The sequence below is a fragment of the Mustela lutreola genome, chromosome 15, assembly GCF_030435805.1.
Source record: "Mustela lutreola isolate mMusLut2 chromosome 15, mMusLut2.pri, whole genome shotgun sequence".
Taxonomy (NCBI): Eukaryota; Metazoa; Chordata; class Mammalia; order Carnivora; family Mustelidae; genus Mustela; species Mustela lutreola.
In genome coordinates this window covers 57,922,635-57,935,120 of record NC_081304.1, presented here as the reverse complement: position 1 = coordinate 57,935,120, position 12,486 = coordinate 57,922,635, and the positions used below count along the sequence as shown (strand labels likewise).

The window sequence follows — 12,486 nt, the reverse complement described above, 5'->3', positions numbered from 1 at the left end:
TCCTTGGACCCCTCTGCCTAGACGCCCCCCCCAGGCACCCCCTCTTACAGGGAGTCTTCCAGACTTGCCCCCACTCGCCAGGCAATGAGGTTGAAAGTAAAGCAGCTACATCTGTGCTTTTGGACCTGGGAACCTGAGAAGGGCTCATCCACACCCTCCACCAACTCCCCCCTGCGACCCTGCCCTCTCCTCTGCCGCCTTCCCTCCTGCCCCACACCTAGTCCTAAGGGTGAGGACAGTGGTCCCGTCTCCCTGGTCTTCCCTGTTTTACATCTGGATATACGTTTTGGAACTCAGAAGCCAGGAATTTTCACGTCTTTACTATCCGGCCAGGTATTAGGTCAAAGCAGAATCGCTTTAGTGTGCCTTTATTGAATCTGACATTTCCTCTCCTCCAGGAGGGACACCTGCCTTCCCATGCATGCGTGGATGGTGGCTGGAGGGATGGAAAGGGGCAGACTCAGGAGAGAGGAGGTGCCTTTGCCCTGCTTCCCACTTCCCCCCAGGCCACAGGGCCCTGGACAATGCAGCAGCTCTCACTTGGGTTTTCAGGGGTGACGGGGGAGATTGAGTGGGAGGGGTGGGGCTAAAAATAGACGAAGGCATGTGGACATTTGTGCACGGAGCTGGGTCTTGCTTGCATGTGCGCAGCTTTGCTGGAGCTGTCCTCGGGCCTGGGTGTGGGCCAAGCTCCCTGAGCTCCACGGGCACAGCCAGAAGCCACCCAGCGCAGCCAGGCCTCATCCCGGCTGCTGGTGTGAGTGTTTGGAGGCTGATGGGGTAGTGTATCCTTCTTCTTGGTCTGGGGCTCTTGGACTCAGCCCTTCTGCCGCCCTTTCAGGCTCACTGGACGATGCCAGAGAACGTGTTGATGGGCATCAGAAGGGGCTTGGGCTTGGCTCTGGTCCCTTCTGCCTCCGGCTGGTGTGAACCAAGCCACGATGCCCTGGACTTGTGAGTCCCAGAACACGGCTCTGGGCAGGGAGCAACCTCGATTCTGCGGGTGGAGAGAGGCAAGCTCAGGAGACCCACCTCTGGGGTCAGATGTGCTGGGGCACAGTGAAGACAGCTCCTCCATTACAAGGTAGACGGGAGGAGGCCTTGCAGAGAGAGAAAGGGGAGATAAAGAGCACCCAGGCCAGGAGTACACACCGGGAGAGTAAGTGTGCCTGCGTGGGCCCCTGTGTGCACCCCGTCTTACCCAAATACTGCACCCCAGTGGGGGGGACCACTAAGGGTTGCATTAACTGGGGCACAGATGCCACAGAAGGTCAGCCTGTGTGAGGGGGTCAGCACCCATGCAGGGGGTTAAACCTATTGCAGCTAACATTCATCGAGGAAATCTCCAGAACATTAATATCATCGGCTGCCCCGTTCATTTGCTTTTCTCCCTGGACTTCCAGGAAGCCATGGGGCAGTGGCCTCAGTCCACACCACCAGGTGGACCACACCTGCCCCGCCCCAAGGTCTGCTTGCGTCCTGGGCTAGAGGCAAGGGGTGGTAGGGGCTGGCTCCATGGGACACAGAGTAGGGGCGAGGCCCGACCTCACCTGACCACATCCCTGTACGTTCGCCGACCGTCTTTGTCCAGCAGCAGCGTCAGGAGCCTCTGGTCCTGGCTCTGGATCTGGATGGTGGCTGTCCGGAAGGTGTTTGTCACCGTCTACAACCAAGAGCTCATGTGAGTGTCACCTTCGCGACAGCCAGCCTTGCCAACTCCTCCTGCTCTCTCAGTGTATTTCCACAGTCCAGCCCACCGGGTCCCCAGCTCTCTTCCTGCAAGTGACCTGGAGCCCCTGGGCTCCCCCTTGGACCTTGGGTCTCTCATTCCAGCAATTCTTCTCCCAATCTGTTGTCCTAGACCTCAAACCACCAGGAATGCTGGGGCCGGTGCTTGCCAGGTTATCCAGGGGCCCCTGCGCCCCCAAATCCCAGGCACATGTGTTACATGTTCAGTGTTGGGGGCAGGATTTGGGGGGTTCTCTGAGTCCTGACCACCGTTCTCACAGTGGGATTACACACAAAATTATTTTCCTGGGAAGCGGCCACCTGCCCTCATGACGCAGACCAGACCTATAGCTCCCTGTATCATGGAATCATCTAGGAAACAGACACAGGTGGGGCATTCAGGGGGCCTTTCGCCCCCCGACATGCAGACAGCAGTTCTAGGTGGCTCATTCCCACAACAGTCTGAGCCTTTAGCGTTCATTCTTGTTCAAGAATTCTCAAACCCTGTCTCCTCCTAAGAATCACCTTTCCAAAATATAAAGTTAGAGATCCTGATTTAAGGGCTCTGGAGTGGAGCCCAGGCAAGGACTTTTCTTCCTTTCTTTTTTTTTTTTTAAAGAAAGATTTATTTATTTGAGAGAGAGAGAACAGGGGGAGGGGCAGAGGGAGAGAATCTCAGGCAGACCCCCACCCTCTGCCGCTGAGTGCAGAGCCTGATGTGGGGGTTTCAATCCCACCACCCTGAGATCACGACGGGAGCTGAAATCAAGAGTCGGATGCTTAACCGACTGAGCCACCCAGATGCCTTACAGACAGCCTGCCTGGGTTTCAGTCTCAACTCTGCCACTTATTGGCTGTGTGACTTTGGGCATATTTCTTAATCTCAGTGCTTTTATTTCCCACCTATTGAGAAAAACAAAAACAAAAACAAAAACAAAAACACGGTAGTAATAGCAATTACGTTGTAGGATTATTTTGTGAACATTAAAGGGGAGAGAATACACCAAGTGGCCAGGACATGGTAAGCCCTGTATTTGTTGGCCTGTTGTTACTCTCCTTCTTCTTAACTATAGTTGTGCAAGGAGCCACGCATGAGTAGTGGCTTTAGTTGTCAAAGAGGATGGGGACCATGCTGTGGATTCTTTCACTGTTCTCCTAGCCCAAGCCCCCTCCTGCCATCACTCTATCTAAAGACTCGTTTATGAGTTGGAACAGGTCGGGTGGGGAGCAAAGGCAGAAAGACCCAAGCCTTGCGAGACAGAAGGTGACACAAAGGGAGAGAGGACTCCTCCCCTGCTGTTTATCAGGACCAACGGCAGCTTTGGGGCCCTCAGCTATGGTGGGGCAGCTGCGGCCCTGCAGCGGGCAGTGGAACCTAGTGGACACTGACCAGACTGCCAGCTGGATGACTGTGAGCCCGGGGATGTCGTCCAAGACCTTCCAGAAGTACCTGGAGGGACTGCAGGGAGGCCGGGGTCCTGTGCGGGCTGGGGGATGGGGAAGCCAGATGCATTATGATAGCTTGGGGTACTCCACCTGAACTGAGCCCCACTGGTGAGGGACACTCTGGGTTCCCACAGGGACAAGACTTAGGGTCTGGAGGGACTGACTGTCATCTTCTAAAGCTTTCAGTAGTAGGTGTGGGACGCAGCTCCCAGACTCCCAAAACAGTGCTCCTTCTCTGAGTCAGGCCGCTCTAGGTGACTCCCAGTAGGATCTGGGCTCCCATGACCCAGCCCTCCAGGTAGCCAGAGGGAGTCCATGGGCCTCCTTCCACCTGTGTGCCGTGTGGACAGATGCCTTTGTTTCCCCTTTGTGGCCGGCCTGCTTGGACACATGCAGACCTGCCTGGCTTTGGCCCATGGGGGACCCCAGGACTCAGATTTCTCTATAGATGCAGCCCTGGAGGTCAGTCGGAAAATCCAGGCCAGCCAAATGTGCAAGGGGTCTCCATCTCAGCTCCCAGTTCACTACTGGTGAATAGTGGGCCTACTGGTGAATGGTGTGGGCCCGCCTCCCAGGCCCCCAGAGCTCCAATCCTACCATTCCTGCCTCATCTCCCGCTATTTTCCTACACCAACATCACAGTCCGGCCAATATCGTCGCTGCCTCTTAGACTCAGCAAGCCAGCCACAGTGAGCGCCCTTGCCCTGCCGGTCTCCTAGCAGAGAATGCCCTTCGCTCTAGCTCGCCAGGAGCCTCCCCTGCCGCTGGGCGTTCATCATCCACCCATCGGTGCAGATCCGGCCTGGGATCCAAGAGCGAAGAAGGGCTCCTGGAATTTCCCCCAGGAAGGCGGTGCAGGGTCAAAGGGAACTCGATGGGGCGAGAAGTTTAGATTGTTTAGAGAGGTCATTCGAAACAGAAACTGTCGCAGGGAACTGACCTGCAAAGAGGAAGTGCAGGAGGGTAAAGCGTTCCACCTTGGAGTCTGAGGCTGTGCAGGAGGAAGGCAGGTTTCAGCTCCAGCCAATCCCCTGCAGCGGATGGGCTGTCTCAGAAGCACTTGGGTCAGGGTTTAAGTTCTGGAGGGGGTGGGGGCGGGGACAGGCTAGAGGCTTCAGCAAACATCTGGGAGCACCAGCTGTGGCCCTGAGTGTTCTGAGTGCTGGGGAGAATGGGGAGGACCAGGAGGACGAGGGCCGGGTCCAAGGCACTCGCAGTCCATTGCCGTACGGGGACCATGCCAATTAATGGTGTTTCGCCTGCTCCCCTGGCTGGGTCCCCAGGGCTCTAGCCCTGGCTTACCCAACAGTGCGGTGGGGGGTGGGGCTGGGTGTGGAGGGAAGGGGAGAGAGCATCTAGGAGGGCCTCTTGGGGGAGACAACACCCGAGTTGCAATTTGAAGGAGCTACGATAAGAAGGTGGGGAAGAGGAAGTTGGGACCGTGTTTGAGGCCACGTACAACACCTGAGCAAAGGCACGGACGTGTGTCTTCTAGAACACTTCCACATGCTAGGGGTAAAGGGCCTGCAGATGCTGGCTGGGGTTGTGGACGTAGCGGAAGAGAAGCAACGCCATGCCACAATGAAGTTTCTCTGCCCTGGGAAGTGACAAGAGGGGTTTTAAGCACAGACAGGTACATCCGAGTTTTATTTTAGAAAGAGCACTCGGCAGAGATGTGGTGGGGGGGACCTAAGGGGCACTTCAGTGACATCAGGGGAACAGCTAGGAGGCCGTGGTGTGTGTCCAGGAAAAGGGGACGGTGTAGGTCTGGACTTAGGGTGACCAACCTGTCCTGATTTGCCTGGGACTGTCCAGGCTTTAGCGCAGAATGTCGCACACCCCAGGAAGCAGTCCTCAGTCCTGGGCAAAAGGGCGGTTTGACAACCTAGGTGGCTCAGGAGGGGAATGGTGGGGAAGGGGAAGGTTCGAGAAGTGCTGAGATAGAAAACCAGCAGGACACAGGGAAGGGAGGAAGAGGAGGTCTCTGAGGAGACTCCCAGAACTCTGGCAGAGGTGACTGGGTACTGACGGTACCATGGAGAGGTCAGCCACAGTGGTGGGCGGCCGGGGGTGGGTGAAGAGGGGAGATGAATTAAAGATCATTGTTAGCACATACTTTTAGCACATACTTGGCACGCACTCTTCTGAGAGCTTTGCACGGCCCTTCGTTTTGCTCCGCACAACAACTGGGTAAAGTCAGAGCTATTACTATCATCCCCATTTATAGGTGGTAAGACTGAGGCACAGGCAGGTTGATTAACTTGCCTGAAGTCACACAGCTGGTAAATGGCAGAGCCGAGCTCTGAACCCAGGCCGTCGCCGGGCTTTGGTTTTGCAGGTCTTGAGTTTGGGGTGTTGTAGGGCGTCTGGTTCATGCGGAGTTGAACGCAGAGTCAGAAACTCAGGGGGGCGACTGTCCAGGGGATAGAGATTTGGGTGTCCTGAACGCATCGGACTCAAACCACGTATGTGGGTTCTGGAGTCCAGGAAATGAGAGAAGTGAGCCATGGGCTGAAGTTGAGAACAATAGCTATTTAATGAGCTATTTAAGGAACCCATTTAGGAAAGAGTTCAGGGAAAGGGGCCAAAAAGTCAAAATGAATTGTATCCATTATGTCTCCACTGTATCCATTATATAGAACTTTGAGAAAAAGAGGAAAAAGGAAGGAAATAATTTTTAAAACACTAGAAAACATGTTAGAAACAAAAGATGGGAGTCTCCAGACTGATGATATCCTTTAAAAATCTATGATAATGAATGAGAAAGATTCCACCAAGGCTATTCCAGAACCTTCTATGAGGTGAAACGTCAGAAACTTCTAGAAAGGGAGAGAAAGGAACAGTCTTCTACAAAGACTAGGCAGAAGAAGGCATCCTAATCCCAGCAGCAGTGTCAGAAACTAGAACAACTCGAACCAACTGAGATCAAACTGATAAAATCGAAGCCATACTGGGAATATGGACAAAGCTTTATTTTGGAAAGATGACGTAGACCAACATTTCTACGCTGCAGATTAGAGTAATATGATGTGTTTCACCTAATAATTAAGTACCTTACTTTGTATTCTGTAGACAGAAAACACACATGTCCTCCTTAGGTATTGCAGGCTATTGAAAAATCAATCCTATATGAGGCAGTGAAGAAAAAGCCCTGTAAGTCCTCAAGTTGAGGTCACGTGGGTCAGATGCTCTGGTTGTCCCAGGGGCATTTGGTGATGACTGGAATCAAAGGGCTTGGGTTTCAACAGTCAAGGGGACCCGGGGACAGGCCCAAGGGACTGGAAACTGAGACCCCCTTCAACGACTCTTAAAGTCTATGCTCTCATCGAAAGAAAACCAGCACCTGTGTTATGGGGTGAGGAGGACGAGTCTCCCCTGGGAATTCCAAGCCACAGTCTACCCTTTGATGGGTCTGGGCTATCCATGTTCACTGTCTGCATGATCTGGGAATTTCTGAGCTAGAAATTCACTCAAAATATGGTCCTGGGCTGATAATAGCCCAGAAGCAGAATTTCTCTAGAAGGTCAAGTTTTCGACCCTGGTTTCCCACAGATAAAACCCCAACAGGCAGGAGCTCCCAGCTGAGGAGACCTACAAGGAAGGAAGCATCCATATGTCTGTAGCTATCCATCATGCACAGATATACAAAAGGAGGCTGGATGTTTGCTCTTGGAATAGTAACGCGTCTTCTCCAGAAAAAGGGACTCAAGTGGTTTTACTTGTGTTTTGTTTTGCACTTCCCGTGTTATCACTAAACTTTTGTTTATAGGTTAAAGGGAAGGGAAGGAGTACACTAGTCGCTAGAGAGATAAAGCGGGTCATGGTAGAGATTTTCCTTCCAGGAGGGAAAAGACCTGAGCACATTTCCAGGTTACGAGGGAGGAGTGGCAGATAGGGTCCACGCTGGAGAAAAGGGACCAACGTATTGAACAAGAGCCCAGAAGAGATGCGAGAGGCTCGAGCCATGCGAAGGGTCCCTCTGAGGTGGGACCTCCTCCAGGTGTTTGCTCTGTGGATGTGGGATTTATTCTAGAAGCACTCAGAGCATACAGACTGAGTAGGTAGCTTGATCCCAAGTGTCTCCCTGGTAGTTGGTGTCGTGGGAGGAGTGGGAGTCTGGAACAGGTGTGATCGTGGGAGTCGCAGCCCAACCGAGTAGGGAAGTGAAGTCCAGAGAGGCCAACAGATACAGAGCATATGGGCAGGTCCTAGGTCTGTACCAGTAAGGGAATCGCAATCAGAAAGTATCAATAAGGGCCAAGGGCAACAAGGCTGGAACTGGATCGATGTGGTCCGAGGTTTGTTGCACAGGAGTCTGAATGCTGGTCGTGTGGGGGCAGTCAGAACGTGCCTGGAGTTTCTATTTTTCAGGCATGTTCTAGGTCCTTGGAGGCCCAGCAGCTGGAAAGCAAGACCCTAACCTGCCTTACTCATGCTCAGGACTTCTCAGGTTGGGGAAAGGCAGATTCTTTCTGATAGGAAGATGGGCTTCGACAGCCAAGGCTCAGAAGTGATTTCCCCTTCTCAGAACACCCCAGGCTCCCAGCCACCGTCCCTGAGTACCTCAATGGACCCCATACTTACAGAGAAGGACCTGCCCGCCAAGTTGGAGGACTTGACCACCTCCGTCACGCTGACATTCAGGCACGTGTGGTCTGTGATGGGAGCAGCAGAATGTGGGGCATGGGGGGGGCCCGAACCTGGGAAGAATGAGGTGGGATGTGACCTTGACGGGGGTCATTTTTCTGGCTTCGTTACCTCTCCATTAAAAAGCTGCTAACACCAATGACGCCTAACTCCTAGGACTCAAAGAGTTGAGGTGTTGGCTTTGAACCTGGTCTGGCCTCCAATGAAGGTGTTTGGTGATGTCAATCCACCTGACGAAACTTTTCGTCGTTCCAGAACACCAGGGACCTAACGAGAGAGCTCATAAGTTAATTTATGATATGCACCTAAATTGGAATCTTTTATTGTCCCATTTTAGATTTAGGTAGTTAGGTAATTAGACTGACTCTCTGATTCATCACTGTATAGCTCTAATCAGAGCTAATCAGGTCATTGGCCAGAATTAGATAACTGGGGACCAGCGGTGCCTTCTGTGAACTGGAGAGTTCCTGTTCCGTGGAACGACATTTGCAATACAACATCTCCAGACCCAGCACAGCTAGATCTGGGGCCCGGAGCAGAGGAAGGTGGGTAAATGCACCTGCCTCTCTCCACCCTCCAGTGGGTGTCTCATCAGGCTACAGGGTGTAGCCAGAGACCAGGGCAACGGTATGTTCCCCGCTGCTGACAAGCCTGATGGTGGTCCCAAGCCTCGCCCAGGTACTTGCTGGCCGGCCCTGGGCCCAGCACCAGGAGCGACTCAACCTCACTCTAGGATCTCAGGAACAGGTGGGAAGCCCGACTCTCCTGGCTCTCCCCGTCTACTGTCACTCAACTGTCATTGTCTCCTCCCCCGTCCACCCCGCTTGTCGTGCCTTCTCTGCCTCTCTCTGCTGTCCCCGCTTCTCACCATCAGTGTCACTGGTTGGAAGGGCCTTCAGGACCAGCCCAGTGGCCCGCAGGGACCCGGTGACCACTTGGGCGCGGTGGCTGAGCAGGGCCTGGGGAGGGGGGAGGCAGAAACAGACGGGGTCCTCAGAAGAGCCCTAGCCCTGGGCATCCTTGTGTCGACAGTCCTGCTTCCCGCCCCGGCCCTGACTGAGATTCTTGTCTGTGTCACTCATGGCCAACAAGGGGCTGGCAGAGAAAGGCTTAGAGCACTCTTGGCCCCGGGCAGCACATTCAGCCTCCCAGACCCAAGGGAGTATGTCTCTGCTGTTATCAGTTCAAGTGTCTGGTTGGCCAGGGAGGAAGGGATTTTTGAGCGATGGGACAGCCCCGTTCCTGAAATCAGATGGCCTCCTGGACTGCATGCGAGGCCGACCGTAATCTGCCTGTCTCTGCAAAACTCTCCAAAGGCTGGGAGAAGCCTGGGGGAAGCTTTAATAAAAGGGGCTGAAAGTTCTTCCAGCTCTGTCTGCTCCCATTTGCACGTCCAACACCTGCTTCCACCCTGCTGTACCCTCCTCCTGCCCCCCTTCCTCTGAGCACGCCCACGGCCACGCACCTTCTGGTAGCAGATGGACAGCTCGGCCCCCGGGCCATCAGCCGCGCCCTTCCTCCTGGGGGAAAAGCCATCTGAGGGACAGGGGAGAAGAGGCTGAGGGTGGGGGGGTTCCTGCCCCTCCTGCCCCTCCCGCCCCGCTGTCCACCTCACTGGGGGCAAGCTGTGCTCCTGAATCTTGACAGCCTCTCCCCCTGCATGGAAGGAAGCACCATCCAGGCAGGCTTGGCTGAGCCAAGGGCATCCGGTATTCAGTGGAGGTGAGAGGAGGGAGGACTTTCTGGAAATGGGCTTGACGGAGAGCTGAGGCCACCCCCGTGGGAGGTAGGGGACGGATGCTCACCTTTGAGGAGTCTGGAGTCTTGGACATCCACCTTCAGCTCAGTGAGGAAAATGTCCTCTGTGGGGCCTTGGCTCAGGTCCCTGAAGATCTGGAGGGAAGTAGGGGGGCAGGAGGAGGTTGTGAGGAGGCCAGCTTTGCCATGAGCTGCTCCCCCAGGGCCTGGGTCTCCCACCATCCTACTAATGCCAGATTCTGAGCCACATTCAGTGACTTCCTGCACCTGTGGTCCACATGTCTCCAGCCACGTAACGATTTGATAAATCGGGGAAGAAGCTGGTCTCAAAACCCCCTGTACCCACTACCATCTAATGGGTAGGGGGAGGGGGGCACGGAATTCCACGCGGGGTGGGGCTGTGTCTGGTGAGGGCCAGAGAGGAGAACCACATTCCTGACTTGCATTGCAAGGCAGGCTGGGAAGGAAGGGCTAGAGGGAGCTGAACCACTACGGGCAGTGGGGGGCAGAAATCTGGAGAAGGGGGGCCTCTGAGGGGAGCTGGGTAGCGCAGTGGGGAAGAGTGGCCATGGGAGGGGGTGCTGGGGCACAATCCCGCTTTGGGGGCACCTCCACCAAATCACCTAACTCGAGCCCCAAGCCACACAATTAAATTCGTTCTAGCGGCCTCTGCCCGTGGCTGCCCGCGCCCATAAACCCAGATCCGTGAGGGGGGCAGGTGTGCTCCTGGGGCCTCCGGCTAAAGGCGTTGACCGTGGATGGTGGCCTAACCTTTCCTTTGTGGTGCCGAGATGTCTACTCCTTTTACCTGCGCTGTGAGAGGTTTCTTCCATTCGTTCCACTTTGTGTTGTATTGTCTTTTGGAAACCCAAGAAAGGGCCTACATCCCTCATTGAGGTCAAAAAGAGGGGAAAGACCCACCGTGGGATGCCGAGGGAAGGAGAATCCAGAAGGAGACAAGAATGGCAAAGGCGGCCCCCAGAAACCTCCAGGGGACGGAACGGGGCGGTGCAGGGCCTCCCCAAGAACATGGGAGTGGGGACTTGTGGAAACAGACATTGGGCTTGCACTAGCAGGGGGGCCCCAGCAGAAGCCCAGGACCCGTGCCTGTGGACATCAGCTCTGCCACAGACGTTTGCGGGGGGAACGCAGGACGGGTCTTTGGGTGAACAGGACACAAGGGACCAACATCTGGTGGGGGAGGGGTCTCAAGAGTCCCTTTTCTTGCGACCTTACTCTGCACTGGACACCCTGAGAAAGGCCCTTGACCTATGTGACCTCCTTTAACCCCCAGCAGCCCTGGGGGGTAGGTCTCATTGACCCCCTTTTAGGACCCCGGACACTGAGGCTCGGACATGTGCGCTGACTGGCCCGACGTCACAGGTGGCCAAGCTGGGCTGTCTTTCAACATCTCAGCCGCTGCTCTGGAATCCTCCATGTGCCCTCCTCCTTGCCCTGCCCCTCCCCACCACGCTTTACCATATTTGAAGCCTCACAACACCCCTAAGGCTGGTGAAATTCAGCGTGCCTCCTTGATAGGCGGACAGAATGAATTTTAGAAGAGTTGAGGTGCCCATGACCACAGAGCTAGCAAGTGGAGGGACCAGCAAGGCTGTGGACTCTCTGCCAGCCCACTGGGCCTCTGACCCCACATTCGGCCCCCCCGCTGGCCCACCATTGCCACACAGATCCACCATCCTCACACACTTGCACGCACACACACACTCACGCCCACACATACACCATTTACTGTGTTAGTGGTAGGAGACTGAACACTCAGATTCAAGGGGCCCCTGGCTGGCTCGCTGGGTAGAGTGTACAGCTCTCGATCTCAAGGTTGTGGGTTCAAGCCCCATGCTGGGTGCAGAGATTATTTAAAGATAAAACCTTTAAAAATGAGATTCACACAAAATGCGGACCCATCTCTCCAGGGACGCACAGTTTCGGTGGGGATCAATGCACAGAGCAGGCATGTGACAGATCCGTAGGGAAAAGCAAGGGCTGTCCCCACAGTGCTGTGGACACAGGAGAAGCACCTGAGCCCGCTTGGGGGGCAAGAGGAGCAGAGGTGAGGGCTGGTGAGGACGCGGTCGGGGGACGAGGTGGGGTCGAGAAGGGCAGTCCAGGGTTGGGCATGGTGTGGGCAAAGCCATGGAGGCAGGAGCATCAGGGCGTGTATGGAAAGCAAAGACAGAATGAAGGGGCTGCTAGGTAAGGAAGTCTCCCTGAAGGTTGCAGAAGAGGAGAAGCAGGAGAGAAGGTTCCAGAAGTCAGGTGAGGGGCAGGCTTCATGAGGGGGGAGGTGTGTGCCTTCATCTTGCAATTGTGATGCACACACGGATATCACAAATGTAATTGTACAGTAAAGGAAAAAAGTATCATGGCCCATGGTGCCAAATGCAGAAAAGGGCCCAAAAGAGAGGACAGGAGAGTGTCCTTCGGGCCTGGCACCTGGAGCTCACTGGCAAGAACAGTGTCATAAGAGCCAGAATGCCTGGTTGGAGGACAGAGTGAGACAGAAAATACGGAGATGGTGGTCAGGCCATCTAGCCTGACAGCGCTGGCTTCAGGATGGATGGACATGTGACTCATCTCCTGGGTCACAGTGACAGGCATACAGATAGGCACTAGCCTTGATCCCACTGGAAAAGGGGTACCCTCTCCCCACTGGGGTTGCTGAGTTTGAAAAAAATGCTGGCCCAGGATGACTATGGGTCATCGCCAGGAAGGGAGACGAAAGGAGACAGGTGCGGTACCCATCATCCCTGAAAACCCCAGACCCAGCTTTGCCAAAGCTGGTCAACTCTGCCCTTGCCGGCGAGGTGAGCTGATACATCTCTTCTCCCAACGCCGGTTTTTATATGTCTTGCAACTGCGAGTCTTCCCTGACACAAAACAGGTGCCAGG

The 12,486-nt window shown here is 54.8% G+C and overlaps 1 protein-coding gene across 3 annotated transcripts in view; it reads right to left on the bottom strand.

The window, feature by feature from the left end:
- Window positions 1–351: 351 nt before the first annotated feature.
- PIK3R6 (phosphoinositide-3-kinase regulatory subunit 6) overlaps window positions 352–12,486 on the bottom strand; it is a 49,581-nt gene continuing 37,446 nt past the window's right edge. For 2 of the 3 annotated variants that reach the window (XM_059148844.1, XM_059148845.1), the window contains 6 exons: window positions 9,627–9,714; window positions 9,287–9,357; window positions 8,690–8,780; window positions 7,759–7,874; window positions 1,551–1,663; window positions 352–997 (listed from right to left, as the gene is read on the bottom strand). In XM_059148844.1, coding sequence (XP_059004827.1) covers window positions 844–997; window positions 1,551–1,663; window positions 7,759–7,874; window positions 8,690–8,780; window positions 9,287–9,357; window positions 9,627–9,714 — 633 coding nt within the window. In that variant the 3' untranslated portion in view covers window positions 352–843. Of the gene's footprint in view, window positions 998–1,550; window positions 1,664–7,758; window positions 7,875–7,932; window positions 8,089–8,689; window positions 8,781–9,286; window positions 9,358–9,626; window positions 9,715–12,486 lie in introns of those variants that run through there. The other variant, XR_009347994.1, reaches the window with a different exon arrangement.